The sequence below is a fragment of the Candoia aspera genome, chromosome 1 (assembly GCF_035149785.1).
Source record: "Candoia aspera isolate rCanAsp1 chromosome 1, rCanAsp1.hap2, whole genome shotgun sequence".
NCBI lineage: Eukaryota > Metazoa > Chordata > Lepidosauria > Squamata > Boidae > Candoia > Candoia aspera.
The window spans coordinates 235,384,716-235,412,016 of record NC_086153.1 but is presented as its reverse complement, the minus strand read 5'-3'; the positions used below and the strand labels follow the sequence as shown (position 1 = coordinate 235,412,016).

General features: G+C 45.0%; 2 protein-coding genes across 3 annotated transcripts in view; both read left to right on the top strand.

Moving 5' to 3' along the window:
• LOC134487428 (NACHT, LRR and PYD domains-containing protein 12-like) overlaps positions 1–27,301 on the top strand; it is a 310,626-nt gene that overhangs the window by 18,969 nt on the left and 264,356 nt on the right. The gene's annotated exons all lie outside the window — the stretch shown is intronic.
• LOC134506947 (NACHT, LRR and PYD domains-containing protein 12-like) lies at positions 9,472–10,665 on the top strand (the record flags this gene model as incomplete). The annotated part of the gene is made up of 1 exon (XM_063317370.1): positions 9,472–10,665. A coding segment is annotated over one exon (1,194 nt), but the record flags the coding sequence as incomplete, so codon positions are not given.

Genomic DNA, 27,301 nt, shown 5'->3' with positions numbered 1-27,301 from the left:
GATGTGCTGGTATTTCTGGACACAGAGAAAGCCTTCAATAATTTGGAGTTTTTTGTTCAAGATTTTGGAAGATATGGACTTTGGGGAGAATTTTATTACATGGGTAAAATTGATCTATACCTACACGAGTGGCACAAATTATTATGAATGGGGAACTGTGTCATCAACAAGAGTCACTTGTTGAGATGGGCAGCTATAGAAATCAAATCAATCGATCAATCAACTGACTAAACCCTACAAAATACAGAAAGGGCCAAGGCAAGGATGCCCACTTTCACCACTGTTACACTTTTTGGCCCTTGAAGTTCTGAACAAAGCTATAAGACAAGATGAGAAAATTGCTGGAGTGAAATAAGTATAGGCTGCCCAGAGTCGCCCTATGTGAAATGGGTGGCCATATAAATGTGAATAAATATTTTTTTAAAATAAGTATATAAATTAAGGGCATTTGCTGGTGATTGGTTTTAATTCTGGAAAATCGTATTGAAGGAATAGATATATTAATGGAAAAATTAAAGGAATTTGTTTAAAATTAATAAGGAGAAAATGAAGTTACTGACAAAAAATAAGAGCACGGAAGATCAAAAAGCATTTCCTGTAAAAATAGGGTTTCAGGTTGAGAAGGGTATTATTTTGACTAATATGAATTGCATGTTATTTCAAAATAATTATGTTCAGGTATGGAGTGAATTTATGGCTGGACCATAAGGAAGGCTGAGCGAAGGAAGATCGATGCTTTTGAACTGTGGTGTTGGAGGAAAATTCTGAGAGTGCCTTGGACTGCAAGAAGATCCAACCAGTCCATCCTCCAGGAAATAAAGCCAGACTGCTCACTTGAGGGAATGATATTAAAGGCAAAACTGAAGTACTTTGGCCACATAATGAGAAGACAGGACACCCTGGAGAAGATGCTGATGCTAGGGAGAGTGGAGGGCAAAAGGAAGAGGGGCCGACCAAGGGCAAGGTGGATGGATGATATTCTAGAGGTGACGGACTCGTCCCTGTGGGAGCTGGGGGTGTTGACGACCGACAGGAAGCTCTGGCGTGGGCTGGTCCATGAAGTCACGAAGAGTCGGAAGCGACTAAACGAATAAACAACAAACAAAATGGAGTGAATTTAAGAAGGACTTATTGAGATGGGAACAGTTACAATTATGATTGCTTGGAAGAATTTCACTGGTGCAAATGAATGTGTTACCTAGAATGATGTTTTATTTCAGACAACCTGTTTTGAGAAATGATGTACCCTTTAAACAAAGGCAAAAGCACCTATCTAGATTTATATGGCACGGGAAGAAACCAACAGTCAAATATAAAAGGAAGATTGGGATTGCCTGATTTTAAACTGTATTTTGCAGCCTGTGGTTTGGTTTGGTTTGGTTTGGATGAAAGAACGGCTGTTGCTAAGAAAGAAGAGAATGTTAGAATTAGAAGGGCACAACCTGAGGTTTGGGTGGGATGGTTATTCATGGTATGATACAGTTAAAGTTACTGTAGGCTTCAAAAGTCACTATGCTAGGGGTGCCATATGAAGAATATGGAAGAGCTATAAACCCAGGTTGTGCCCAAAAATACCTTTAGCAGCCTCAGCAAAAGAAGCATCTTTATAGAAAAGAAATAGTGGGCAAAGAAAGATGGTTAACTTATCAAGATGTGCTAGTACAGGAAAATGGAGAACTTAAGATGAAATCAAGAGAACAACTGGCTGTCAATGGTTTTCATACACACAACTGAGGGAGAGTTTAATATGGAGAAAAAGCTACCAGGCACAGAACAACATGTAAGAAAGTTTGAAATGGAATTACTGTATGTATCAGTGATGAAAATGTGATTGCTAAAATGTGCAAACTTCTGTTGAGATTTGAAATGGAAGAAAATCAAGTTAAAGAGAGCAGGATAAAATGGGCTAAGAATTTTGATTATAACATACAGATGGATCAATAGGAGAATGTGGTGAAAAGGTATGAAATTCACACTGTTGTATAACTTAAAAGAGAATTTTTATAAAATGATGTACCATTGGTATATGACACCTGAGAAATTATCTAAGATGTAAAAAGGTACTTCTAATTGCTGTTGGAAATCAAGCATGAAGGGACATTTTACCATGCATGGTGGGCTTGTGAAAAAGTGAGAAAAAATATTGGGTACAAATATCTATGATGATGCAGAGAATTAAAAAAAAAATTAGACGACACCAGAGTTTTTCTTCCTCTTGGGACTGATGGATTGTCAATTAGAAAAGGCTCATGGACAATTGGTTTTATACATGGTGACTGCAGGGAGGCTATTATATGCACAAAGATGGAAAAATACAGAAATACCCATAATGGAGGAGTGGATGGTGAAGATGGTAGAACTTGCAGGAATGGCTAAATTGACTTGTTTGATTAGGGAAGGAACAACAATCACTTTTATAAAAGACTGGAAACCCCTTATGGACTTTTTGCTGAAAATAGATAAAAATGAACTGGTGACTTCTGGATTTACCAATTAAAAAGGACTGTATATGGGAAGAATGGAACTATGTTATGTAATTCTGAGGGGAGAAACGGTATCAAGTATGCTTGTAATTCCTGTAAAGAGGATTGAAAGGTACTTATTTAAGTAACCCTTCTCCCCCTCTCCTCCTCCTTTGCTTTCTATTGTTCTCCACACTTTTTTCTATATCTTCTTTCTTTACTATTTCCTCTTTATATTTTTTTGTTTTATCTTTTAACTTTGTAAAAAAAAAATCAAATATAGCCATCACCTGAGCCAGCCATTTTAGATAATTACCACCCTATCTCCAATTTCCCCATTTTAGGGAAGGGTTGTGGGATGGAGCTAGAAACATAAATGTCATTTCATCCAGTCCCCTTCTCAGTGCAGGATCCACCTCTGAGAGATGCCCACCCACCTTCTCTTCGAAGCTGTCCCGCAAGGGGCCACCCTTCCCACAGAGGGCTCTGGATGAAGCAGCGCATCTGCATCTCTTCTGTTCTGGGTTCAGGTCTGGGCAAGGGAAGGAAGCCACCTTGCTGCTCTCATGGATGACCTCAACAGAACTGGATAGTGGGGGAACACACTCTATGTATCTATGGCCTCCTTTTGGACAATCTACAAGGGGCAGTTTTGAGTGTTTCTGCACATTCCAAATCGTGTGGCTCCAAACAGGGATGTGTTAGGGTGGAATCTGCCCGCCCATTACACGCAAGCCAAGAGGAAAGCTGTGGGTTCACATCCCTGGATAGGATAGGGAGAACTCTGGAGGGCAGGCTTCGTGGTTACAGCTTGCCACCCCAGGTCAGGATGAGTGCCATATATGTTTTAGGGCTGTAACCTGCCTAGTATGTATGTGATGGCTGACAAACAACAACTTGTATAAATCAAATAATAAATAAACTGCTGTATTATGGGCGGCATAATTCCTTTGCATTTGTGCTAATTTAACTTGAAAATAGAAAGTATTGTTCCCTTCAAATTTAATTTTCCATAAAATATCAGTTGAATTCTCTAATTTTAATTTTAGATGAGATATAATTCCTCACAATTGACATGAACCACGTTGTGAGAGAAGATCTTTACAGAGCATTGAATGAACTCCTTGAGAAGCCATTTGAAGAATTTAAATGGAGGCTAAAATGTATTGACTATGATGGAAAGCCACACATTTCTACAGCTTCACTGGAGAACGCTAATCGAGAAAACATTGTAGATCTCATGATTCACTTTTATGGAGAAGATGCTCGAAAGGTGTGCATTCAGGTCCTTCAAAAAAGCAACATAAACAATGTTGCTAAAAAACTTGAAGAAACGCTGCAGAAAGGTAAGGAAACGCAACATATTACAGAAATGTTCTCTCCGCTGAAGATCAGTGGGAAATAAAGACCCCTTGTGATTTGGGAAGCTGCATTCCACAGAATCTTGTTCAACTGGTCCGTGGTGGTTTACTAGGATTGGCAGTGGCTGCCTGGGATTTCAGAGTGGGGCTTTCCTTATGGCCTGAGATTCCGTGCCTTGAGCCTGGAATCAAACATAGAGCCAGTTTTGGTCTAGTGATTAAGGCAACGGGCTAGAAACCAGGAGACCGTGAGTTCTAGTCCTGCCTTAGACCTGAAAGCCGGCTGGGTCCCCTTGAGCCAATCACTCTCTCTCAGCCCAACTCACCTCACAGGGTGGTTGTTGTGGGGAAAATAGGAGGAGGAAGGAGTATTAGGTACGTTAGCCACCTTGAGTTATTTATAAAAAAAATAATAATAAAGGTGGGATAGAAAACTAATTAATTAATTAATTAATAAGGGAAGCATCTTCTCCATCACTCAGCTTGGCATTTTCCTATCACTGTCAAAGGAAAATGATAAGCCAAGTTCAAGCAAAACGAGGTTAGTCCATTGATCTAAATTCAAGGGAGATCCTTAAAAGTTGAATTTAGTCCATCCTTTTTCTAGCATGTTTCCTGACATGATACAGTATTAAGATATCTTACAGGTGGTGGTGCTAGGGGGGAAGAGAGGGGAGCATGTAATGCTGGGCAAAGCCAGAGGAAAAAGACAGGCAGCATTCTCTTGCAGGAGCCCCAAGTAGAAAGGAATTTAGAGTTGGCCTTGGGGAAGGGCAGCCCCCCAATATCAAGTCCCCTGTGTACACTTCTATACTAGGGATCCCAAATTGGGGAGCCGAGAAGTGTCCCAGAACCAGTCCTTATCCCAAGAAGAAATCCCATTTGTGCCTTGTTGCAACCTGTATGGCTGCTTCGGTTTGCCCAGCGTTCCGTCGGATGGCCTCAGACTGGTCTATGCGGAAACAAGGGCATTCTTGAAGGAGGGCACAACCCTTGAAGAGCTGTCCGGAGATCTAGGGGACTGCAATTTCATCAAGCTACTTAGGCTAGAGAAGGCAAGGCTGAAAAGATTGAATAGCTGACATGGAGTCATCGAAACCCAGTCCACATTCAGCTGAAATGTGGTGAAGAGCTCACTTGGCTTCTAAACTCCAGTGCCTGAAAGGGACATACCCACAATTTGAAAAAAAGCAAAGGAACTGTTATCCCAAATGGGGGCTTTGCTGTGATGAACATGGTATGCAAAGCTCCCCAGATTTAAGATATACTTGGAAAATAAATTGTGGAGGGTTGCAGCATTGGGATACACCCACCCGATTTCAGCTACTGCTACATCTCAATTCCTCCCCTCGTTCTCCAACACCGTCAGTCACCCACTGCACACTGCACAAGCCAACTTGTCCTGGCGTTTGAGCCAGTTAGCCTTGAGCAAGTGGCTGGGGTGCTTGGTGTTGGAAGTCCTGGCAAATCCAGCGTGCCTCATTAGCATGGGGATGGTTGCTTTAGGATGCAAATTCTCCATGCGATTGAGGAAGCTGTTTGTTGCCACTCTCACTTCCTCTCTCGTCCTCCTCCTTCCACCAGGAGCAAGCACACGGCTGTGTGCTGCTCTCCTCCATTCTGGGCACCATGCGGTGGGCCTGGAATTCCCCTTTCACACAGCCCTTGGCAGCAAATAGGGCTGGGGGGTTAGGGCAAACTAAGTATTTAGAAAGAAAAGAAGAACAAAGGACCTTCATCTTTTCCACCAAGATGGATGCAACAGAACCAACAATAAAGTCAGTAAGTTATTCTTTTACTTATCTTAAACTAATGTGCCTAAGTGTGTAATTCTTTATGCTTGGGAGGGCTGAATGTGTAAGATCAATAACCTGTGTTTCTCTGATGTGCTCATTAAGGCTATTTTAAGATAATATTCTTTTTCTGTGTCAGCTGTGTTATAAGCTCTGCTCCATTTCAGTGGTTCTAGCAGGCCACTAAATAGGCTTCACTTTGGGGGGCTGAATACTGCCCCCTTTTAGATCCATGTCTGTGAGACTAGGCTGAAACTGCATAACAAAGCAGGCATGTAAAGCAGAGAAGATTCTTGTCTAAAGATCCTTGCAGGGAGGAAGACAGGAAGGAGATCAAAGGGCTTGCAAATGGATCCCATTGAAGGGGATCAAAGGAAACCCCCACCCTAATCCCACCAGCAAAGCAAAGATTTTAGGGGATAAAAGGGGTTCCAGAGCCCGCTCACTCCTGAGTCGTTTTTGGATCCAGACTTGGCGGCTTCCGTCCCTCTGGCTAGCGCCTGGCAGCCTAGTTGGAAGGATGTGGGTACGTGTGGATGAGTGTGTGTGTGCATGTGCGCGTGTGAGAAAGAGCAGATATACCTTGCAACCAGTAAAGTTTGCTGTTACTTTAAATTCACTGGGTCTCTGTGTATTACAAAGAACCTTTTGTGCCTCAGTGTTTGGTTGGAAGAGATTGTCTGTGTCCCTAAGTATTTCCCAGCTGTTGACCAGGGCTTTGTGTCTTGTCTGCTCAAGCCACACCTATCTGGAAAACCCAGGTAGAAAGCAAGGGGGGCTGACGAGATCCGAGTGCCTCCACAGGCTGTAAGGGTGTGAGTGAGTGACCATAAGCCGAACCTGAGAGCAGCTTGCGTGTAAGGTCCCTTCTGGTTGGTTAGGGCCTCCCAGGAGACCACGTGTAGCTGAATCCAAGAGATGGTAAATGCTTCTTGATGGGAGGGGATGATTCCACCTGCTTGAAAAAAAGTGACAGTTCACCCTCTCCTTAAGAGCCATCACTGGATCCAGTGGTATTGGATAGTTTTTGTCTGGTCTGCAAACTTCCCTTTTTAGGGAAGGTTCTTGAGAAGGTGGTAGACCTGCAGCTTTGAAGAGCCCTGAAGGATACGATTATCTAGATCCTTTCCATCGTGTTTCCGGTTGGGATATAGCGCTGAGATGGTCTTATGGCTGGCCTCTGACAGGATCAGGACGTGGGGAGTATATCGGTCCTAGCCCTCCTTGGTCTCTGGATGGCCTTTGACACCATTGATCATGATCTCCTTCTGGAACAGCTTAGAGTGTTCAGAGTGGAGGAAATGGTTTAATGGTAGTTCTCCTCCTCGTTCCAAGGCCAGTTCTGCAACCCAGAGCTGGGAGAGAGGGCAGGGGCATGGTCAGCTAAGCCTGGTAATTTTCACAGTTGTGGGCCATTCAAGCCTGCCTATAAAAGAAAAGGGGCAGAGAGGGAAAGTAGTTTAGAGAAATGCATAGGAACGATTAGATAAGGAATCTAATATACACAGTAAATATAGACATCCATAGAAGCTACACAGCCATGTATTTACCTATTTTGAAACGCATGCTTTGTAATTTACCCTTTTTTATAGTCTGAATTTCACTAATTCCAGTCCATCTTCAGTTGCAGATGTTGATGCTCACCAGTTGCCAGATTCATCAGGTAAGGCAGGAATCATTCAAAGGATCACTGAATTATGCTTAAAGCTGATTCAACATGACCAGGTCCTCCCCTCCCCACTCCCCAATTATGCAAGAAGCTGTCATAAGTATTATTCCTGATGGGGAAAGCTCCAGGGTGGTTTTTGCAGTGCTGACCATAAAGAGGAAGGAAGGAAGGAAGGAAGGAAGGAAGGAAGGAAGGAAGGAAGGAAGGAAGGAAGGAAGGAAGGAAGGAAGGAAGGAAGGACCTAACCTTCAAACATTTCAAAAGATTTTGTAATCTCATATCTGTTGGTTAACTCATGAAATTGGAGGACAACTTTCAGCCCTCAATTTAAGTTTTTTAACTGTTGTATTATAATTACATATTATATAATTTATTTACATATAATTTCTCAACTTAGAAAAAAAAATCCTAAAATATTATAATTTGTACCAACAGAGCAGTAGAAAAAGAAACCAACAATAAACAGAAGAAATCTATGTAGTCATCTCTTAGTTTTACACAGAAGCTTCGATAAAAGATGGCCATATTACGTTATAATTGTCCATTCATCGTCTCCGTTTGTATACAACTTGTTCAGAACATGCAAGTGACCCGACGTCTTCAGTCCTTTGGCTAATTGGGGCCATAAATGTATCTTTCCAATCTTGAACAAGTCTCCTAGAGATAAGAATGGCACAGAGAATCCATTTCTGTTGTCCAGCCATCAGTTTCCTTGTAATAGGTAGTAGTTCAAAAAAATATAGCCATCCCCAAAAGTTAAGACCCATCTCAAGTCAACTTGATACACATAATAACCTCTTCTGAAAATATAATAATTTTAGGACATTGCAAAAATGTATGTTTAAAGGACACATTATTACATCTCCAAAAAGGGAATGACTTTGGTTCCTTTTCTGTACAAATCTAATGGGGACCTATAAATCCAAAATATTACTTTATGTTGAATAAATTATAATCTAAGATGTATATTAAAAAAATTGATACAAATGTTAAACCAATCTTCTGTTGTCAGGTTAGATTAGATCTCCACTTATTTATTCCATTCAGTTTTTACAATGTACATATCATACTGATTTATTGGAAATGAGTATTTATGAGAACTAATTGTGGGATTTTAAATTCCATAAGATTTAATGATCTCTTCTAATCATTTATGTGTCTCTGAAGCTGAAATACTGCAGGTCCAAATTAAGATGTCAATAGATGTTATAGCTGTAAATATTGCCAGTGGAATGCTAAAATAAAAATATATTATTGTTTAACAAAGGTCTTATCTATCACACTTCTAATATGGTTCATCCTTCTTTTAGCTTACAAAAACCATGTTAAAAAAAAATTTCAAAGAATGGAAGATCCTAATTCTATTCCTGGTGAATACGTGCCCCTAAACCAGAGATATTCAAAACTAATCATCCTAGATTATCACCGGTCTGAAGAGGAGAGAGAACATGAAATTATGGCAACCGGAAGGAAACATGCTGAAATGATCAGCAAGAGAGCTGAGTCTTCAACCAGCATGGAAACATTATTTAACCCGGATAAACATGGACTAGCTCCACAAGTTGTTGTGTTGCAAGGAGCTGCAGGCATTGGAAAAACCACAATGGCAAAAAAAAATCATGTTTGATTGGGCTTCTCAACGATTTTACCAGGACAAATTTAATTACGTTTTCTATATTTACTGCCAAGAGATGAACCTCCGTGCAGACTCAGAGAAGAGTAGCATTGTAGAAATAATTTCGAAACAATGGCCCAAGTGTCACACAGTGAAAAATGTCATTCGAAACATACTGAAGAATGAGGAGAAGCTTCTGTTCATAATTGATGGGTGTAATGATTGCCCTAGCCCAAATACTCAGACTCACAAGAGGCTGCTATATGAAACCTGATTTATTAAGGAACTAAAGGCAAATACAGAGAAAGCTGAGAATGAGCAAAAGCGCGCCAAATACAAACTTAAACCCTTGGTACAAACGTATCCCGCCTCCCTCGTAACAGCCCCGCCCGGCACAGGTGCAAGCAATCGTCAGAGTTGCTAGCCTGGGAAAGTAACCTTGAGCGCAGTAGATAATGCAAATACATTCCAGAGCAAAGCCAAAACATAAGTACTCCCATCCTCCCGGGAAAGATGAAACACGCATCCTGCTAATGAGATGCGAAACGTTACGATGTATCAAAGGCATTGAAACGGCGAACATGACAATGGGTTTGATGAATTAAGGTATTCCTTTGATCAGCCTCAAGAGTACTTTTGCACTGATCCCTGGAAGGAGGAGCCAGTGAGAATTTTTTTGGGCAGTTTATTTCAAAAAAAGCTTCTTCCCGAATCCTATCTTATAATCACAACAAGACCAACTGCTTTGGAGAAACTCCATCGATGTTTAGAGCACCCACGTTATATTGAGATCTTGGGGTTTTCTACAAAGGAAAGGGAAGAATATTTCTACAATTTTTTTGAAAATAAAGACCAAGCAGCTCAAGCTTTCAGATTGGTTAAGCAAAATGATACGCTTTTCACCATGTGTGTCATTCCCCTTGTGAGCTGGATCGTCTGCACAGTGATGAAACAAGAGATGGGGAGAGGCAAGGATCTCCAGAAGACCCCGTACACCCTCACTGCAATCTATATGCTGTATCTCTCCAGCCTGTTCAAGTTTCACCATAAAGAATCCAAGCAGGATGTCCAAATAAATGTGAAAGGCTTGTGCTCTTTGGCTGCAGAAGGAACCTGGAAACGGGAAATCCTGTTTATGGAAGAAGAAGTCAAGAAGCACAGCTTAGATCAGGAAGACTCCCTCCCCCTCTTTCTGAATCAGAACATCTTCAAAAGAGGCATTGATTGTATTCAAACCTACAGCTTCATTCACTTAAGCTTCCAGGAGTTTTTTGCTGCTTTGTTTTATGTTCTAGAGGAAGGAGAGGAGCAGCATTCTGAAAATCTGAATAGAAATTTGGAGACCCTATTAGAAAGACATACATCTTCTAGACTGGATTTTGCAGTAGGATTTCGCTTCCTCTTTGGTTTTTTAAATGAGGAAAAAAGAATGATGGAGTTGAAAAAAGAATTTGGATGGAAAATTTCTCCTAAGAATAAAGAGTTTTTATTAGACTGGATGAAAAATAACATTAAAAAGGGAAGAATTGCTTCCCGTTTGCAAAAAGCAATGTTTACTTACTTATATGAGACACAGGATGCCAATTTTCTAAAAACTGCATTGTGTGACATGACTGCAATAAATTATCACTGCAAATCAGACCTGGAAGTGATGATCCTGGCGTACTGTCTACAACACTGCCAGAATTTGGAGGATATCGTTGTTAAAGGCCCCCGATTTCCAAATGAGGAAGAGAGAGAATTCTTTCCACAAGGAAATGAGTAAGTATTGTTGAAGGTCGGTTGAACATTTAAGTCAGTTTCTGATCCTGCCACCACTATTCTCTCACCTGCTGTCTTAAATAAAATAATGGGCCAGAAAAAATGCCACTTAGGGGTATGAGTAAATGTCTTTGGGCAACTAAGTTAAGGAGGGGTCTGAAATCCTTAGCAGGTAGGACAAGATATGGCCCGGGTTGGGTGGGTGTGGGAGGACTATTAACTAAAAATGAGCACTTGTCCACTGATGAGGCCAACACCAGTCAATCCCCTTGGACTTAAACAACCTGATAGCCATGTCACCAGGAAGTCCTCAGCTCAACTCGGGAACAGAGAGGCAACTGCTGTTGAGATCTAACACAAATCTGTACCTCTCTGCTCCCATGTAGTGGGTATTAGTAACTCTCAGGCAACCAGAAACGACATTTATCCGGCATCTACCAATCCCCATGGGTGCTGGTTAACTGAGAGTATACTGTATCTTGTTTGGACTAACAAAAGGATAAACATGCCACTTTCTCACAAGAGGAATCCTTCCAAAAGTTTAATAGTTCCTCCCTCAACGCCCGGCCACTCAGAAGCAAACCATTAAACGGCGAGTCCTGTGGTTTACTCATGAGGAGCGTCTGTACGGGGTCATGTGGGCTACCTGAAGATCACCCCTTTTTCCAGGGCGATATCGGCAGCTCTGATCCTGCATCCAGCTGCTGTCTCTGTCGTAACACCATCCCATTACAAAGAAGGGGCATCTAGCTCGCCATGGCTCTCTACTGGGAGTACTCATTACTTGTCTTGTAACTTGAATCCTCAGAGCTGTTTGTAACCATCCAGCATTGAAGCGCCAGAGAATCCATGAGCCCATCTGAATGTCGAGCATAAGATCTGAAGCCTCTGATACTGTCACTGCCAGTAGAAGAAACTGACAAGTGAAAGCACAATTGTCAACTTCGCAGTGTTAAAAAAAAGACAGGTCCGCCATCTACCTATTCCATCAGTGACCTTTTTAAAGTTATGATTATTAATGTCCAGGCGTTCCAGTGATTTTGTACAATAACCCTCCCCTCCAGAAAAGGCCATGGGAGGCCGTAACCAGTGACCAGCGGGAAGAAGGCATTCCTGCCACAGTTCCCAATAGCCAATAGGAGCAGAGATCTTTGCCTAAAATACAATGAAGCTCAGCCAGCGATCTAAACAGTCCCGCCTACTTGTAATTATAGGCAATAATTATCCTTGGAATATGAATGGCTATGGTCATGTGTGAGTGTGGTATGTACGGGTGCATGGGTGTATAACGTTTGCCAATTGTTTACCACTTCTACGTTGTGGCACTTAGGGACTCCTTAAATATTCTCTCTGCTTATTTCCTTTTCTCTGTATCTAGGATGCCATGCCAAATCTTAGTTCCTTCAAGCCATGCTCTATAAATGTTTCATTTACAAAACGGTCTTTTTCTACTACTATTTTCCTATACTACAACATGAGGACATTCATTTGTGGTTACTTTACAAATGGATACTGTCAGGAGCAATGTTGGTGAGCAGGAGGGGACCCTGTCCAGGGGGGGAAACGCACGCGTGGTAGTGAGGACTTGAGCTGTCATTCAAAGAGACACAGAACAGACCCGCCTTGACTTTTGGGGTGTATCTGTCTGGGTTTTCTCATGCTTCTTTAGTTTGTTAGGATTTTCTGTCTAATGTAGCAGTAATAAAACACTAGAGACCTATTCCTCGTCTCAGCGTGGTTCCTGACTGTTAGGACAGACAGAATGCCAATTGTATTTGAAAAGTAGAGGAACTGGAAACATTGGAGTCAAGGTCTGAGAGCAAAAATGTCTTTCCCTTTAGGGAATGGCATCTGGATGAAAGAGGTATGGAAGACTTCTTTAAAGTACTGACAGAGCTGAGAACGTTAAGAAGCCTGAGGTAAGAAACTGCTTGCATTTTATCACAAATGTTATTGGTACAAAAAGCAATACATGGTATTGGAAGCTTGTATGATACCTTAGATATTATCGCTCTAGCAGTCTCTCGTCAGCTTCTCAATTGCTCATGTTATGAAACACTGAGAAGAAACGTGGCTGGCACCATCAATTCAGGGGGTTGAGAACAGAGGAGGCTTTGCTGGGGGTTCCTGAAGCCTGGGATGAACTGGATGATGATTGAGACACTGAGAGAGAAGGAAGCAAGCTTTGAAAACTATAAGGCTGCACTATGATCATTGGACTTCCTGGGTGACGGGCAGGGTGTATCGTTGGAGGGCCTCCTCTGGAGAGAGAGAGCAGAGAGACGGGGCCCCCCACCTGTTGTTGTGGCTGGATAAGATAATGGAACAAGATAAGAAAACGGAATAAGAAAAGATAATGGAAGGATAAGAAAGAGGTGACTTTGGCACGTTGTATGGGTTGAATTGCTCGGTGGATCAATTGAAGTGCTGAGGTAGCCTTTCAGGCCTGACCCTCTCTAATTCTCTTCAGGATAAAAGCAGGAAGGGGGAGGCACATTCAGAGTTGCCAGAGTCTATTACTGTCAGGAACCAGGCCAAGAACCAGGCCAAGAGCCAGCATCTCCAACTCTACTTCTTTATTCTCATCCTATAGGCAGAATCTTGCCAGACTAAAGCTACTCAACTAACTGAAGGGGAAATAATCCAGAAGGGCTCTAGGGTGGAGTTACCTTGAAGCTTTTAACCTTCCCAGTAACAGTGTCCGGGCTGCGAAGGCTCTTATCTGTCTGGAATGCATTCCCTCCCTGGAAACCAGTGGCAGTGCTGGAATCCACCACATCACCCCCTCCTTCAGGAACACATTCCATCACATCACCCCCTCTTCAAAGTCAGTCTCTCCCTCTGAGTTCTCAGGGGAAATGGGCAGTGGGGGTAGAGATGAAAGCAAAGATGTGGAGCTCACCTCCATGTCTGACAACTCCTCCATGCCAGGTGGCTCTTCCTGCAAAACAGCTACATGATTAGAAACGTTCTCCCCCCTCCCCCTTGGGAGCTGGAGGCCCAAAGTCAATGGCCAAGGTTCTTTGGCCTCTATGACTTCTCATCCCTGGGCCCCTTCTGGGGAAATGACTTGCACACTCACAAACTCTTTGGCTTGCTTGGATGATTGAAGAACTTCGTGGATTTGGTGAGGCCTCAGCTTTTTAGGGAAATGCTGATGGAACTGGAGCACCAACCTGGGCGCGTGCACATGTCTTGCATTCTCCCATGACCGCTTAGCCTCTGAGTAACCTTTCCGATGGATTAAATACTGAATCCCCCTCCTTCTTTGCTTCAAGTCCAAAATTGCCTCTATCTCGTATTCTTCTTCCCCATTGACTATGACTGGTGGGGGAGGTGGCTCATAGGATCTGCTTTCCTAATGGAACATGCTGTTGGAACATGTGCTTTATAACCAGTGAACACTTGCCATCAACAGTGGGGATTATCTAGGAGCAGCCTTAGGTTTGTAGGAATAGGGAGGGAGGGAGGGAGGGAGGGAGGGAGGGAGGCTTCAAAACAGAATCAAGGACAAGCGAAAAAACAAGCATGATTTATCCCCAAATGCCAAGTATGAATCGACAAAGGGCTAGGTAGATCCAAGACTGGATGTGAGACACATTTTGTGAGTCAGAAGTAATCACCTGTAATAGCCTAGAGAGCACCACTCACTAGGAACAAAGAGCCAGGAACTATGCCAATGAGAACTGGCTAACTGAGTACAGGAAGGTGACAGTCAAAGTTAGTCAATGTTAGCCTATCAAGAAATCTCAAGTCAAGTGAGATGTTAGAAAAGCTGCCACCAAGCATCTGGTTGAAGGCTGTGGATTGAGCATTAGTTTAAGAATTAGATCAGGAAACACAGACAAAATTAGTTTCTAAGTTGCACATCTCTGTTTCTATGTCTTATCAAGAGGAAACACTTCTTTCCATAAAGAATGCATACCAGTATGACACAGTTCCATGTGAATTTATCCTGTATAGGCATAATCCAAATGAGATATAATTCTGTAACTCAGAGATTGGGCTATGGATCAGAAAATCTATAAATGGCCTCCCCATGAACTCAACAGATGTCTTAGACAAGCCATGATCTCCTAGCTCAGCACATTTATGAAAGGAATATACAGATTTATACAACATGGCTGTGGTAAGGATTTTAGAATAATGTTTATGAGAAGCACTGTGAATGTGGAAAAGATACGGTGGGTTTCCTTGCAACGAAGTATTGAAATGCATTTGGCAGTTCCTGGACCGCAAATCTGCTATCAACAAGAAATGGAAAAGCAACAATATAATACAAAGGAAGGGTCATATCTGAAAGCTTCAATTTAATAGAATTTGATCCATGGTAAGCCTATCTCAGGTCTACCTGTAAGTTGCATCTATTGGCAAGTTCCTAAGTGCTTGCTAATTCTATTACCGGCATGTCTCCCAAGGTTTGCTTTTGATCTTTGGTCTTTTCATTGTAACTGATAAATAAAATAGAAATACAATAAAAGCTTGCCTTGGCATTTTTGATACAATGCCAAGCTGATGTTGGGTCAACTAGTGACGACTCAGCTGTTGCTTGTTTCAGTTCTGCGGCTACCTGAATCCCTGCCCAGGGAATAGAGGGCTGACCCTTGGTAGGACAAGGAGCTTGAGATAGGACTGCCCATAAGTTTACTCTACAATCAAGGATTTCAGGGCCTGAGGTCCAAAATCTAGGCAATTTGTAATATATTCTTAGCTAGTTTCATTTATTGTTCCACTGCTTCCCTTTTGGTAGCTACTTCGACAATTTAGCTGGACTGAAGAAAGTGATCCTTTTCCATTGTTCACCCTGTGTGAATTCTTATTGTAACAGCTATAGTGCAGGTAGTTCTTGAGTTACAACTAATTGTTTAGTGACCATTCAAAGTTACAACAGCACTGAACGAGTGGGACTTATGACTGGTCCTCAGAGTTCCACCATCGCAGCATCCCTGCAGTCATGTGATCGCAATCCAGGTGCTTGGTACCCAGCTCACGATTACGTCACAGCGAGCCGTGGCCACGTGATTGTGATTTCCAATGTTCCCTGCTGGCTTTCCACAAGCAAAGTTAATGGGGAAGCCTGCAGGACGTTGGAAGTTGCAGTCAAGTGAGGTCCTTGCTTAACAACCCACACAGTCCTCGTTTAACAACAGTAACCAGGACTGCCGTAATTGCCATTGCTAAGCGGTGCGGTCATGTAATGTTGCACTTTACAAATGTGTTGCTTAGCAATGGCAATTCCAGTCCCAATTGCCATCATAAGCCAAGGACTACCTATAATTTTGTAAGTCTAAATGCGATTCCCCCTCCCTCCCCCTATTTTTATGTGAACTAGGGAGGGGCTTGTCTGAGACAGTTTCTCAGGTTACAGTTCTGCCCAGGACTCAGGTTTCTTTTATCTGACCGTTGCCTTGGCAGTGGCTCTTCCTTCTGTCCCTCGAGGCCATTCCCTCTTCCCTCGACAGATTAGTACACCATAAACCCAACTATTGTGTGTTGTTAAACATGGTCAGTGGCTTAGCATGTGGTGTGAACTAGTCACTAGGGGTTGTGTCAAAACATGATAAGAACCACTTCTAACTCTGGGTTTAGTACTACGAACCAGCTGACATCTGGAGTTGCTTGTCACAGTTTTCAAATCAGAGGCCTGCAGTTTCTTTTGTTTAATACATAAATCAGTAGGAAGTCCTTTGTCTTGTTATTTCTGGAGGGGAGGGCAGCAGGAAATCTAACTTCTAGATAAAGCACCAAGATGTCATTGCCACATTATATTTTCTAAAAACGCTAACGTAGGCCGTAGAAGCATTCATGTAAATAAAGATGACAGAGGCTGGCCCTCTGCTTTGCAGCTCACCAAGTTTTTATTACATTTTTGCTGCTTCTTTTTTTTTACATCAAAATCAGGGGTGGCAGACATCTTGGTGGATGTCTATAGACCTCTGGTTGCCAATCCCCATCATAAATGGAGACAAATTGTAGGATGAATGTGGAATGCTAAGAAGACCCCTGCTGTTCATTGACCCTGCTCCCTGCTTCCTCTTTGTCCTTCATTTCAACGCACACCAATTCCGACTCCTCCATCTTTCTGTTGACATCAGAAGAGAAGTGACAAAAATTGTACTGTTCTGGCAAAGCTTTGGAGAAAATGCTGGGAATAGCAATAGTTGAGTTTGTTTTTTCAGCGAAGCCTCTGATGATGATGGCTAAGTTTATGGATACAGTTGTGACCTCACGCTAGCTCACAAACAAGGGGCTGCCTAAATGCTAGAAAAGCAGCTTGTTGGTCTACCTTTCCACCCTGACCTTTGGGAGCCAAGTGACAGCTTTCCCTACACGCGACATTTAGAAAACCTCTGGAAATTGCTGTGGATTGATTTTGCGCCTGTTGCGGTATGCAAAGTAAATAGAAAAAGGGTGTTTAGATCTAAAGACTCCTTGGTGGTATTAATATATTATCTAATGCTAACTGCTGAAGTGAAAATCATTCACTTGTACTTAAAGAATCAAACTCTTATCGATGTAATGATGCTCACCTTAATCCAGAAGTAGCTAATTAAATCCCTTCAGAATTTAGGCTAGAGGAATTTGGATAGAGAGCAGAGGGAGGGCAGATGGTGAATTGAGAAGGAGCTGAGTGATCCACTTAGTCCCTCTAACCTTTGATAAGAGATGTTCCAGAGACCATCTCTAGTGCCTGCCACAAACTAATGCAGTCTTCATTGTTCTAGGATAAGTGAGAGCTTTCCCCATATGCCACCTCCAAAAAACTTCAGTTTGATTCAACTTCTCTGTGGGGAGCTCCAGGCTGGCAGGCAGGTAAAGTGGCTGCTGCCAGGTAGGGGAGGAAGCAAAGGGGTGCGTGTGGGTGCAGGGGAGGGTCAGGGGTTGCGTGAGGGTGAGTGAGAGGCACTGTACAGGTCGCAGGGGTGCACGAGGGTGCAAGGGGGTGTGCAACAGGTGCCACATGGATTAAGAAGGGTGCATGAGGGCACAACGGGGTGCTGAAGAGGTGCTGCATGGGTCAGGGAGGGTCAGGGAGGGTGCGTGAGAGTGTGAGGGCACAAGAACACCACAGGGGTTGGGGAAGTTGTGCAAGGGTGCGAGGGAGTGCACTAGGGTGTGAGAGAGGCATGGCGAGGGTTGGGGAGGGTGCACAGGGGTGCACTAGTGGCCAGTGCAGCATGAGTGCAGAGTGGCTTGGGGAGGTATGTGGGGGTCTGAGACTTACCCCAGTGACTTGCAACCTTCCTTGCTGGCTTCCCCGTTGACTTTCTGGGGAAGCCCGCAGGGAAGGTTGCAAATGGCAATCACATGACAATGGGGCACTTGGCAACCGGTTGTCAGTGCCAGCGGATTGCCAAGCACTCAAATCGCGATCATGTGACTACAAGGGTGCTCGGATGGCCAGAACCCCGAGGACCAGTTGTAGCCACCATTTGTTCAGTGCCATCAACACTTTGGGAACATTATGTGCTGTTCTGGATACTGTCTCTCAAAACGTACATTCTGATTTTCCTAATAAAATGTGAACGCGATTCCTCATTCTCACCTATTAATTTATCTTCTAGCGTCCTATGTGGACAATACTGTAGAACATTGGTTGAAATGGATATGGAATATTGGAACCAGCAACCAAACATGATAAAGTTTCAAGGAGATCAGGTATGAGAAAACATTTTGTTCATGGGCCACATTGAATGCTGTTGTCTGAGGATGTCAGGGGCTGTCTTCTCTGAGTGTATCCTGCAGAGAAGCATGTGACATTTGGTGCAGACAATTCAACCACCAACACTCACAGTGATGATAATATGTTGATGAAAAAAGCTGTTATAATGGTTAGCGTTGCAACCAGTAGTTACCTAGTGTCAGTATCACCTACAGTTTTTTGTGAGCCAGAAACAAGCAGAATATTTATAGAAACTGGTTCCGTGCCCCAAGTGCCCGATGGACCCCATTGGGTTGCAGAAGGAGCTTGGGGTTGTCCTTGAAGATCTGGTGGGCGGCCTGACCAAAGCCACTGCTTGGAACAAGAGGGCAGCTGGGCCTCTGGATTGGAACTCCACTGTGCAGCCTCTCCGCTCCCACAGATCCCAGGGCTCCTTTTGTATTACCGAGGGGCAGAGGGACATGAAATGGGAGATGTGCCTAGAACAGTGTTTCTCAACCTTGGCAATTTTAAGATGTGTGGACTTTAACTCCCAGAATTCTCCAGCCAGCCATGGAAGACAAAGAGAGATGAATCTGACCAAGCACAAGGTAGAGCTGCTATTTAGATCTACCTTGTGAGAGCAAAACACCAGTATTTTTCGGCCCTTATTGCGTCCTCAGATAGCTACCCAGCAGCCCTGTTTAGAGTGGCTTGGCCCTTCTGAGGAAGGTAAAGCCGGGCAGGGGGAGGGGGCTACTTGTAGGACCACTGTGAGGAATATGCTAGACAGCTGTCAGATAGTCATTTAGATTTGCTTCAAGTTGGACTCTGGCTTGGATGCGGGTCCCATGGTTCAGTCTTGCTGAGTTATCTGGAATGCATTTCGTCTGGCTGGCCCTGATGAAGAGGACTGGGTTCTTGGAACTGTTAGCTCAGCCACCTTTGTGCGAGATCCCTCCTGGTTAGTGAAGGCTTCTTGGGAGACAATGTGTGGTTGGGTCTTAGAGGTGGTCAATTCATCCTGGAGAGAAGGGGTGGTCCTGCCAACACTTAAGGAGGCAGCGGTTTACCTCCTCCTCAAGAAGCCATCGCTGGACCTCAGTATCTTGGACAAATTTCTCCTGCTTCCAACCTCCCCTTTTTAGGGAATGTTGTTGAGACAAGACAAGGTAAGGCAAGACAAGAGACTTTATTGCAGTTGTAGACCAGCTCCAAAACAGAAAGGAAATGGAAGTGTGAGACAGCAGATAAAACCATCATAAAACCTCATCATTAAAAAATGGGTGTGGTCAAGACGTGACATATTTTACAAACAGGAAAACAAAATTAGTCACTTTAAGAGAAACAAGATCACACTGATTGAATGATAGAAACCGTAATACAGTGGACCCAAGTGGCTGGAAATCTGACGAGATGTAGCATTGACTGCAACTGGGCATCTTAGTAAGAAGAGCAATACGAAAGAACAGGGGATGGTGTTTCAGGAACCCCTTCACCACAGGGGCCAAATATTTGCCCTGCAGTTTCCCCTTGAGCTATTGGGAAGGCATTAAATCTTTCCAGAGTGGGGGCTCCTCTGAATTTGGGAACAGTTATGTGGCTGAGATCTCAGGCTGCCGTGAACAAAGGGGAATGATGCCTAAGAACACATCTTTGGGCATGGCATTGGCCTGCCATCTAAGGGCTGCCTCTGCACATTCATACCCCATCATCAGGACTGCATTAACTGAGAAACCGTAGCACTTCGGTTTCTCACCAATGAATGTCTCACACCAAGATGAAACAAAGCCATCAGTCAACATTAGAGCCTACAGGAAAAGGAGAAGGTGGTTGAGTGGCAGCTTCAGAGAACTCTGCAGGAAGTAAATCATCTGGACCCCTTCCGGTCAGGTTCCAGTCCTGGGCGTGGGGCCGAAACCGCGTTGATCGTGGTTGTGGAGGATTTCTGGAGGGTGCAGCGTGGGGGGGTGGGGCACATCCACCCTAGCTCTCCTTGATCTTTCAGTGGTTTTCCATACCATTGATCACAGCATCTTTTTGGACCTGCTTCGGGGCTTGGGAGTATGAGGCACAGTGATGCACTGGTTCTTCCCCTTCCTCCGGGTTGGGTTCCAGTCAATGTTGATAGGGGAGGGAGAGATCTAGCCTGTGGGTCCTTTTTTGTGGGGTCCCTCAGGGCTTGGCGCTCTCCCCACTCCAATTTAACATCTACCTGAAGCCGCTGGGGAAGATAATTCATCAGCACAGGGTGAAGTATTGTCAGTATGCTGGTGATGCCCAGTTTTATATCTCCGTCCCAGGCTGACCAGGGGGTGCTGTAGAGATTCTGTCTCAGTGTGCCATTTGGGGGCCCTCCTGGACTTGAAGCTCCTGTTTGAGGAACATGTGGCAGCCATGACCAAGGGAGCTTTTGCACAACTTGGTCTAGTGCACCAATTGTATGTTTCCTGGCATGGGAGACACTGCTTAGTCACTCATGCTTGGTCACCTCCCAAACGGATGGCTGCAATATGCTCTATATGGGCTGTTGTAATGATTGCCTAAACCCAAATACTCAGTCTCACAAGCTCGGGCTTAAAGATAACTGATTTATTAAAGGAATAGTATGCAAATACAGAGAAAGCTGAGAATGAGCAAAAGCGCGCCAAATACAAACTTAAAAGCCTTGCTTGTGGGCAGGTCCCGCCCCATCGCCCGTCAGGACGCTCCCCCTCCCAGGTGCTGAATGCCGTTAGATGCGCCTGGGAAAGTAACCTTGAACAGGAGCGCAAACCCAAACATGCATTCCAAGCCCTCAAAACAAGGGAGGGCAACAGAATGGAAAAACCCCGGGTGAAGGGATACGTAACCGAGAATGACATGTGAAACGTTACAATGTTAACCAGACATTAGAATGTGAACATGACATATTGCCCCCCCAAAAGAAATTAGGGAGCCGGTTTGTCAGGATAGGCAGAGTGAAATTGGGCTACGAGACGAGGAGAATGCACGTCTGGAGCAGCAACCCATTCAGGATGAGGGAAATGTTTCCAGCGGACGAGGTATTGTAGAGTAGAGCGCTGGCGTCTGGAATCGAGAATAGATGCCACCTCGAAGTGTTGCTGGTTGTCAATCATGAGGGGAGGTGGAGGAGTGGGTTGCGGATGCCAACGGTCCGATGACAGGCAGGGTTTGAGTAAGCTACAATGGAAAACAGGATGTAAACGTTTAAGGTTGTGAGGTAAATCTAGTTTAAACGTAACAGGGTTGAGCTGAGCAACAATTGAAAAAGGACCGACAAATTTAGGACCAAGTTTCTTAGAGGGTTGTGGGGATTTGATAAACTTAGTTGATAAGTAGACTTTATCCCCGACTGCAAAGGATGGTTCTGGGGAACGCTTTGCATCAGCATGGCGTTTATAGGCAGCTTGGGCATGTTGGAGGGCGAGTAGAATATTAGACCATGAGTCTTTGAGAGAGTCCGCCCAGCCAGCGAGGGTGGCTGGGAGCGGTTGAGGATGAGGAAGTTCAGGAATCGGAACAAATTCGCGTCCAAAAACTGTTTTAAAGGGAACTTGACCAGTGGTTTGATGAATGGAATTGTTGTAAGCGACCTCAGCAAATGGGAGTAGATCGACCCAGTTGTCTTGCTGGTAGTTAACAAAAGCTCTGAGGTATTGCTCTAAGGTAGAATTAACCGCCTCTGTAGATCCGTCCGTTTCCGGATGCCAAGCAGTAGAAAGTGATTGTTTCGTACCCAGAAGTTTCAAAAATGCCCGCCAAAATTGTGACGTAAATTGTGTGCCTCTGTCACTCACCAAACGGGCGGGGATACCGTGGAGGCGGTACACGTGGATGAGGAAGAGGCGTGCCAGCTGTTGCGCGGTAGGGATAGAAGCGCATGGGATAAAGTGGGCTTGTTTGGAGAAAAAGTCTTTGACGACCCAAATGACAGTTTTGCGTTGACTAGGGGGTAGATCAACGATAAAATCCATGGAGATATCCTGCCAAGGGACCGACGGAGTGGCTACGGGTTGAAGGAGACCCTGGGGTTTGCCCGGTTTGCGCTTTATCGCCGCACATACAGGGCACGCAGTGACATATTCTTTTAAGTCTTTGAGTAAAGTTGGCCACCAGAATTGCCGGCGAACGAGGTGCAAAGTTTTCACGTAGCCGAAATGCCCAGCTAGCTTGTCATCGTGGCAGCGCTGGAGTATGGTTTTTCGCATAGCTGCGGGTACATAGAGACGATCGTTGCGCCAGGCAAGATCATCGGTGAAAGTTAACATGTGTCTGTTGGCTTGCAACCAAGTATCTGTTTTAAGGTGGGAGAGCAACTGTTGTTGCAAATCGGAGGGAATTGACAAGGGAGGTGAGCTGCTGGAAGGCTGAGCGGCTGGAGGCGGAGTGGATTGTGCTCGAGTCTGGCTGCGAGTCACTGCTGCCAGACTTAATTGTTTGTCGGTCCAGACGGTGCCTTGGACCGTTGGCCCTGGGCCATCATCTTGGGGTCTGCGCGAGAGTGCATCAGCCAAAAAGTTTTTCTTGCCTGGTATAAATTTAAGAGTGAAGTCAAAGCGGCTGAAGAACTCAGCCCAGCGCAGCTGTTTGGGACTGAGTTTTCGGCTGGTGCTTAGAGCTTCCAGGTTTTTATGGTCAGTCCAGACTTCAAAAGGGTTGGAAGTACCTTCCAATAAGTGTCGCCATGTCTCTAAAGCCGTTTTTACAGCAAAAGCCTCCTTTTCCCAAACGTGCCATCGTCTCTCTGTTTCAGTGAATTTGCGAGAGAGGTAGGCACAGGGTTTTAAAGCGCCGGATTGGTCAGATTGTAACAAAATTGCGCCTATGGAAAAATCAGAAGCATCGACTTGTACAAGGAAGGGTTTAGAGGGGTTTGGATGCTGTAAAATTGGTTCTGTGGTAAAAAGTTGTTTGAGCGTTTGGAACGCTTGCTGACAGGCTGGAGTCCATTTAAGGAGCGCGCCTGGGTTCTTCGAACGTCGCGTATCCCCCTGTCCTTTGGTTTTTAACAGTTCAGTAAGGGGGAGGGCGATTTCTGCAAAATTTTGGGCGAATGCCCGATAGAAATTAGAGAATCCAAGGAAACTTTGTAATTGTCTCCTGGTACGGGGAGGCTCCCATGCTACAATAGCTTCTACTTTTGCAGGGTCCATTTCAATGCCCTGAGCTGAAATTCGGTAGCCTAGGTAATCAATTTGCGACTGATGAAACGCACATTTTGACAGTTTTGCGTACAACTCTGCTTTTTCCAATTTAGCCAGTACCTGACGCACCAAGTGGATATGTTCTGACATGGTTTCAGTATAAATCAATACATCATCCAAATATACTAATACCCCCTTAAATAGGTGGTCATGCAAGACCTCATTGATTAACTGCATAAAAACCCCGGGTGCCCCAGATAAACCGAATGGTAAAACTTTATATTGGAAAGCCCCAAGAGGACAGTTGAACGCTGTTTTCCACTCATCCCCCTCTCTTATGCGAATGCGAAAGTAAGCTTCTCTCAAATCCAGTTTTGAGAAAATTTTGCCTCTGGCCAGATGTGATAACATATCTTTGATCAGGGGCAAAGGATATTTATTTAATATTGAGACCGCATTGAGCCCGCGGAAATCGGTACAAAGCCTTAATGACCCATCCTTTTTTGGCCTGAATAGGACAGGAGCTCCTACCGGGGAATTAGCAGGCTCAATGAAACCCCTAGCCAGATTTTTGTCAATGAACTCCCTTAGCGTGGTAAGCTCTTTGGGAGACATGGGGTATATTTTTGGGTGAGGCAATTTTACATTTGGTAAAAACTCAATGGCACAGTCCGTTTTTCGGTGGGGTGGCAAGCGATCTGCTTCCTTTTCCCCAAATACTTCAGCAAAATCTTGGTACTGATTGGGTAGCCCCTCAAGAGGTTGAAGCGTTTGCACAGTGGTATACGCTACCCCTCCACCCTCCATGTCCTCCAATAGGTCCTTTTCGGGTACTTTGTAAAATCCATCCGCAAACGTCACAGTTCTATGCAGCCAGTTGATGAAAGGGTTTTGTTGCACAAACCAAGGCATCCCCAAGATTACCAGAGGACCCCCCACTGGAGCTACCACAAATGGGAGCTTTTCCTGATGGGAGCCCATCTGCAAGGCGACCAGTCCCGTGGAAAGATTGACTGCTTTCCCTCCCGCCATAGTTCCATCCAACTGGGTGAAAATCATGGGTCTTGGCAAAGGGAACGTGGGCAGTTCTAGAGCCGCTACGACATCAGGGTGCATTAGAGAACGGGAGCAACCCGAGTCTAGCATGGCCCACACTTCCACCGTTTTGGTTTGTGAGCCCAGTTTAACTTTAACAGTCAGTGTGGGAAAGTTTCCACTCACCGAATCATGGTTACGCCCGGTTTCTTCCACCTGCCCTAGGGCGCCCTTCAGGGCAGGTGGTAGGCTTTTCCCGCCGGCTGCTCGAATTGCAACTCTTCCTCCTCTTCTCCGAAGGGTAGGTCTGGGGGGTCCAGTTCCGCGAGGGCTGCCTTCAGTTTTCGCGGTGGAGCAGGAGCAGGCGTCTTTATCGCGGGTTTCGTCTGTCGTTCCTCTGGACGGCGTCTCGGGCACGACGTGGCTCGATGCCCTTCTTTCCCACATCGGAGGCACTGACCCTTGGAGAACCGTTGCTCCCTCTCTTCTTCCCAGGTTTTCGGTTTGGGGCGGCTGGCAAGTCCAGATGTGCGCGCTCCTCTAGCGAGACGTGTTTGTCTAAGCTCTTTGGTATGGGCATAGGTTCGTAGGGCATTTTCTGCGCTTCCCGCCAACTGAATCCACCCATATAGCGTTTTGGGATCATCTCTGCCCAGAGCCCATCGAAGGATTTCGGGTTCAAGCCCCTGCTTGAACAATTCGATGATTGTTGGCTCAGACCAGTCTTCCACTTTTCCTGCCAAAGCTTTAAACTCCAACGCATATTTGGCAACTGAGAGGGACCCTTGGTAAAGTTTCCGCAGGTCATTTTTGGCCGTTTCTTGAGCTAGGGGGTCTTCGAAATGCTCTTTAAGTGCCCACAAAAATTCATCGAAGTCCTCTAACTCAGTTGCCTCAGCTTGGCATAGGTGCACATACCAATCCGCTGCCCTTCCTCTCAGCTTGTTGGCAATGAAATTGACCTTGCCGTGTTCAGACCGAAAGTTCCGACCCCAATCTTCCATATAATGCTTGGCATTCGTAATAAAGAAGGAGAGCGTTGCGGGATCCCCATCAAACTTCACTCCAAATGGTGGGAAGGTTCTTGCCGGCTCAGCTGGCTGTGGCGGTGCCGCGAATGACAGCGTACGCCGAGCCCCCACAGGTGGTCGATCCCTAGGAGGTCTTGCCTCTCGCTCTCCCCTTTGATGGGCTGATCGAGTCTTACTTCTCCCCCGGGTCGACAGGGTGCTGTGCCTGGGGTACTGTGACGGCTCTTCCTCCCAATCCTCCGGGGTGGGCTCTGCCTCTCTGGGCTGATCCTCTCTGGGTAGATCCTTGAGGATCGTCACTATTAAATCCATTTTATCTTCCAATGCCCTCATACGGGCCGGAGTGACCGGCTCCTCCGGGGGTTGGTTGGTTATCACCACCTTCGGTGACAGAGGGACTTCGTGCTCCCAGGCCAATTGGGGAGACCCCCTCCCCGTGGTTCTTTCCATAACAGATCTCTGTTCACTCCTGAGACTCTCCTGTATGGATGTCAACAGCTCGTCCAATTGGGTATCTCGCAACTCCCGACGTGCTGCTCTTTGCGCTCTCGAGGTTAGCGCTGGCCGGCTTTTGGCCACCTCCCGCTCGTCTTCGCCTCCCTCACTTACGCGAAGTTGAGGTTCTGTCATCGCTAGCGTTCCCTCTTATCCAAGGATTGGATGGGGCCAGCGGAAAATGGAAAAAATGATTCTCAGCTTTATGTAATGATTGCCTAAACCCAAATACTCAGTCTCACAAGCTCGGGCTTAAAGATAACTGATTTATTAAAGGAATAGTATGCAAATACAGAGAAAGCTGAGAATGAGCAAAAGCGCGCCAAATACAAACTTAAAAGCCTTGCTTGTGGGCAGGTCCCGCCCCATCGCCCGTCAGGACGCTCCCCCTCCCAGGTGCTGAATGCCGTTAGATGCGCCTGGGAAAGTAACCTTGAACAGGAGCGCAAACCCAAACATGCATTCCAAGCCCTCAAAACAAGGGAGGGCAACAGAATGGAAAAACCCCGGGTGAAGGGATACGTAACCGAGAATGACATGTGAAACGTTACAATGTTAACCAGACATTAGAATGTGAACATGACAGCTGTCCTCCTTGACGGACATCCAGAAGCTGCCACAGGTCCAGCATACAGTGGCACAGGCAGTTACAGGTCCACCTCAATATGCCCATATTAAACGTCTGTGACACAAGTTGCACTGGCTTCCAGTGTGCTTCCAGGTGCAATTAAAGGCACTGCTTGTCACCCATGAAGCTCTTCGTGCCATGCACTGGATTATTTTCAGGACTGCCTCTTTCCAATAGTTTCTACCTGCCCCACTTTGTCTGACAGGAGAGGCATGCTTCAGGTCCCATCAGTTAGAGTGTCATCTACTGGGACCCAGGAAAATGGCCTTTTCTGTCACAGTGCCTGCCCTGTGGAATGCCATACCCCATGCAGTTAGATTGACTCCATTCCTGATGGCTTCTGAAAGGCTTTGATGACCTGGATGTGTTCCTGGGCATGGGGGTCAGTAGGTTAGTGGAAGCCTGTGAGATGCTGCTATTTCATTGTTGTTGGTGTTTGCCATGATAGGTTTTTATACATGTGTTGTGGTTTATTTTGGTATTATGTTTTTAGCTTATGTTAGCTACCCAGAGTCTCTATGGCACGTTAGGCAGCCATATCAATTGGATTAATGAATCAATGGATTTGCAACCCCAGCTGACATCATTGTAAATTGACGGCGCCTCGCCTTCCGGGAAATTGTCATCTTTAGTTCTGGATGGGGTGGCACTGCCCCAGACAG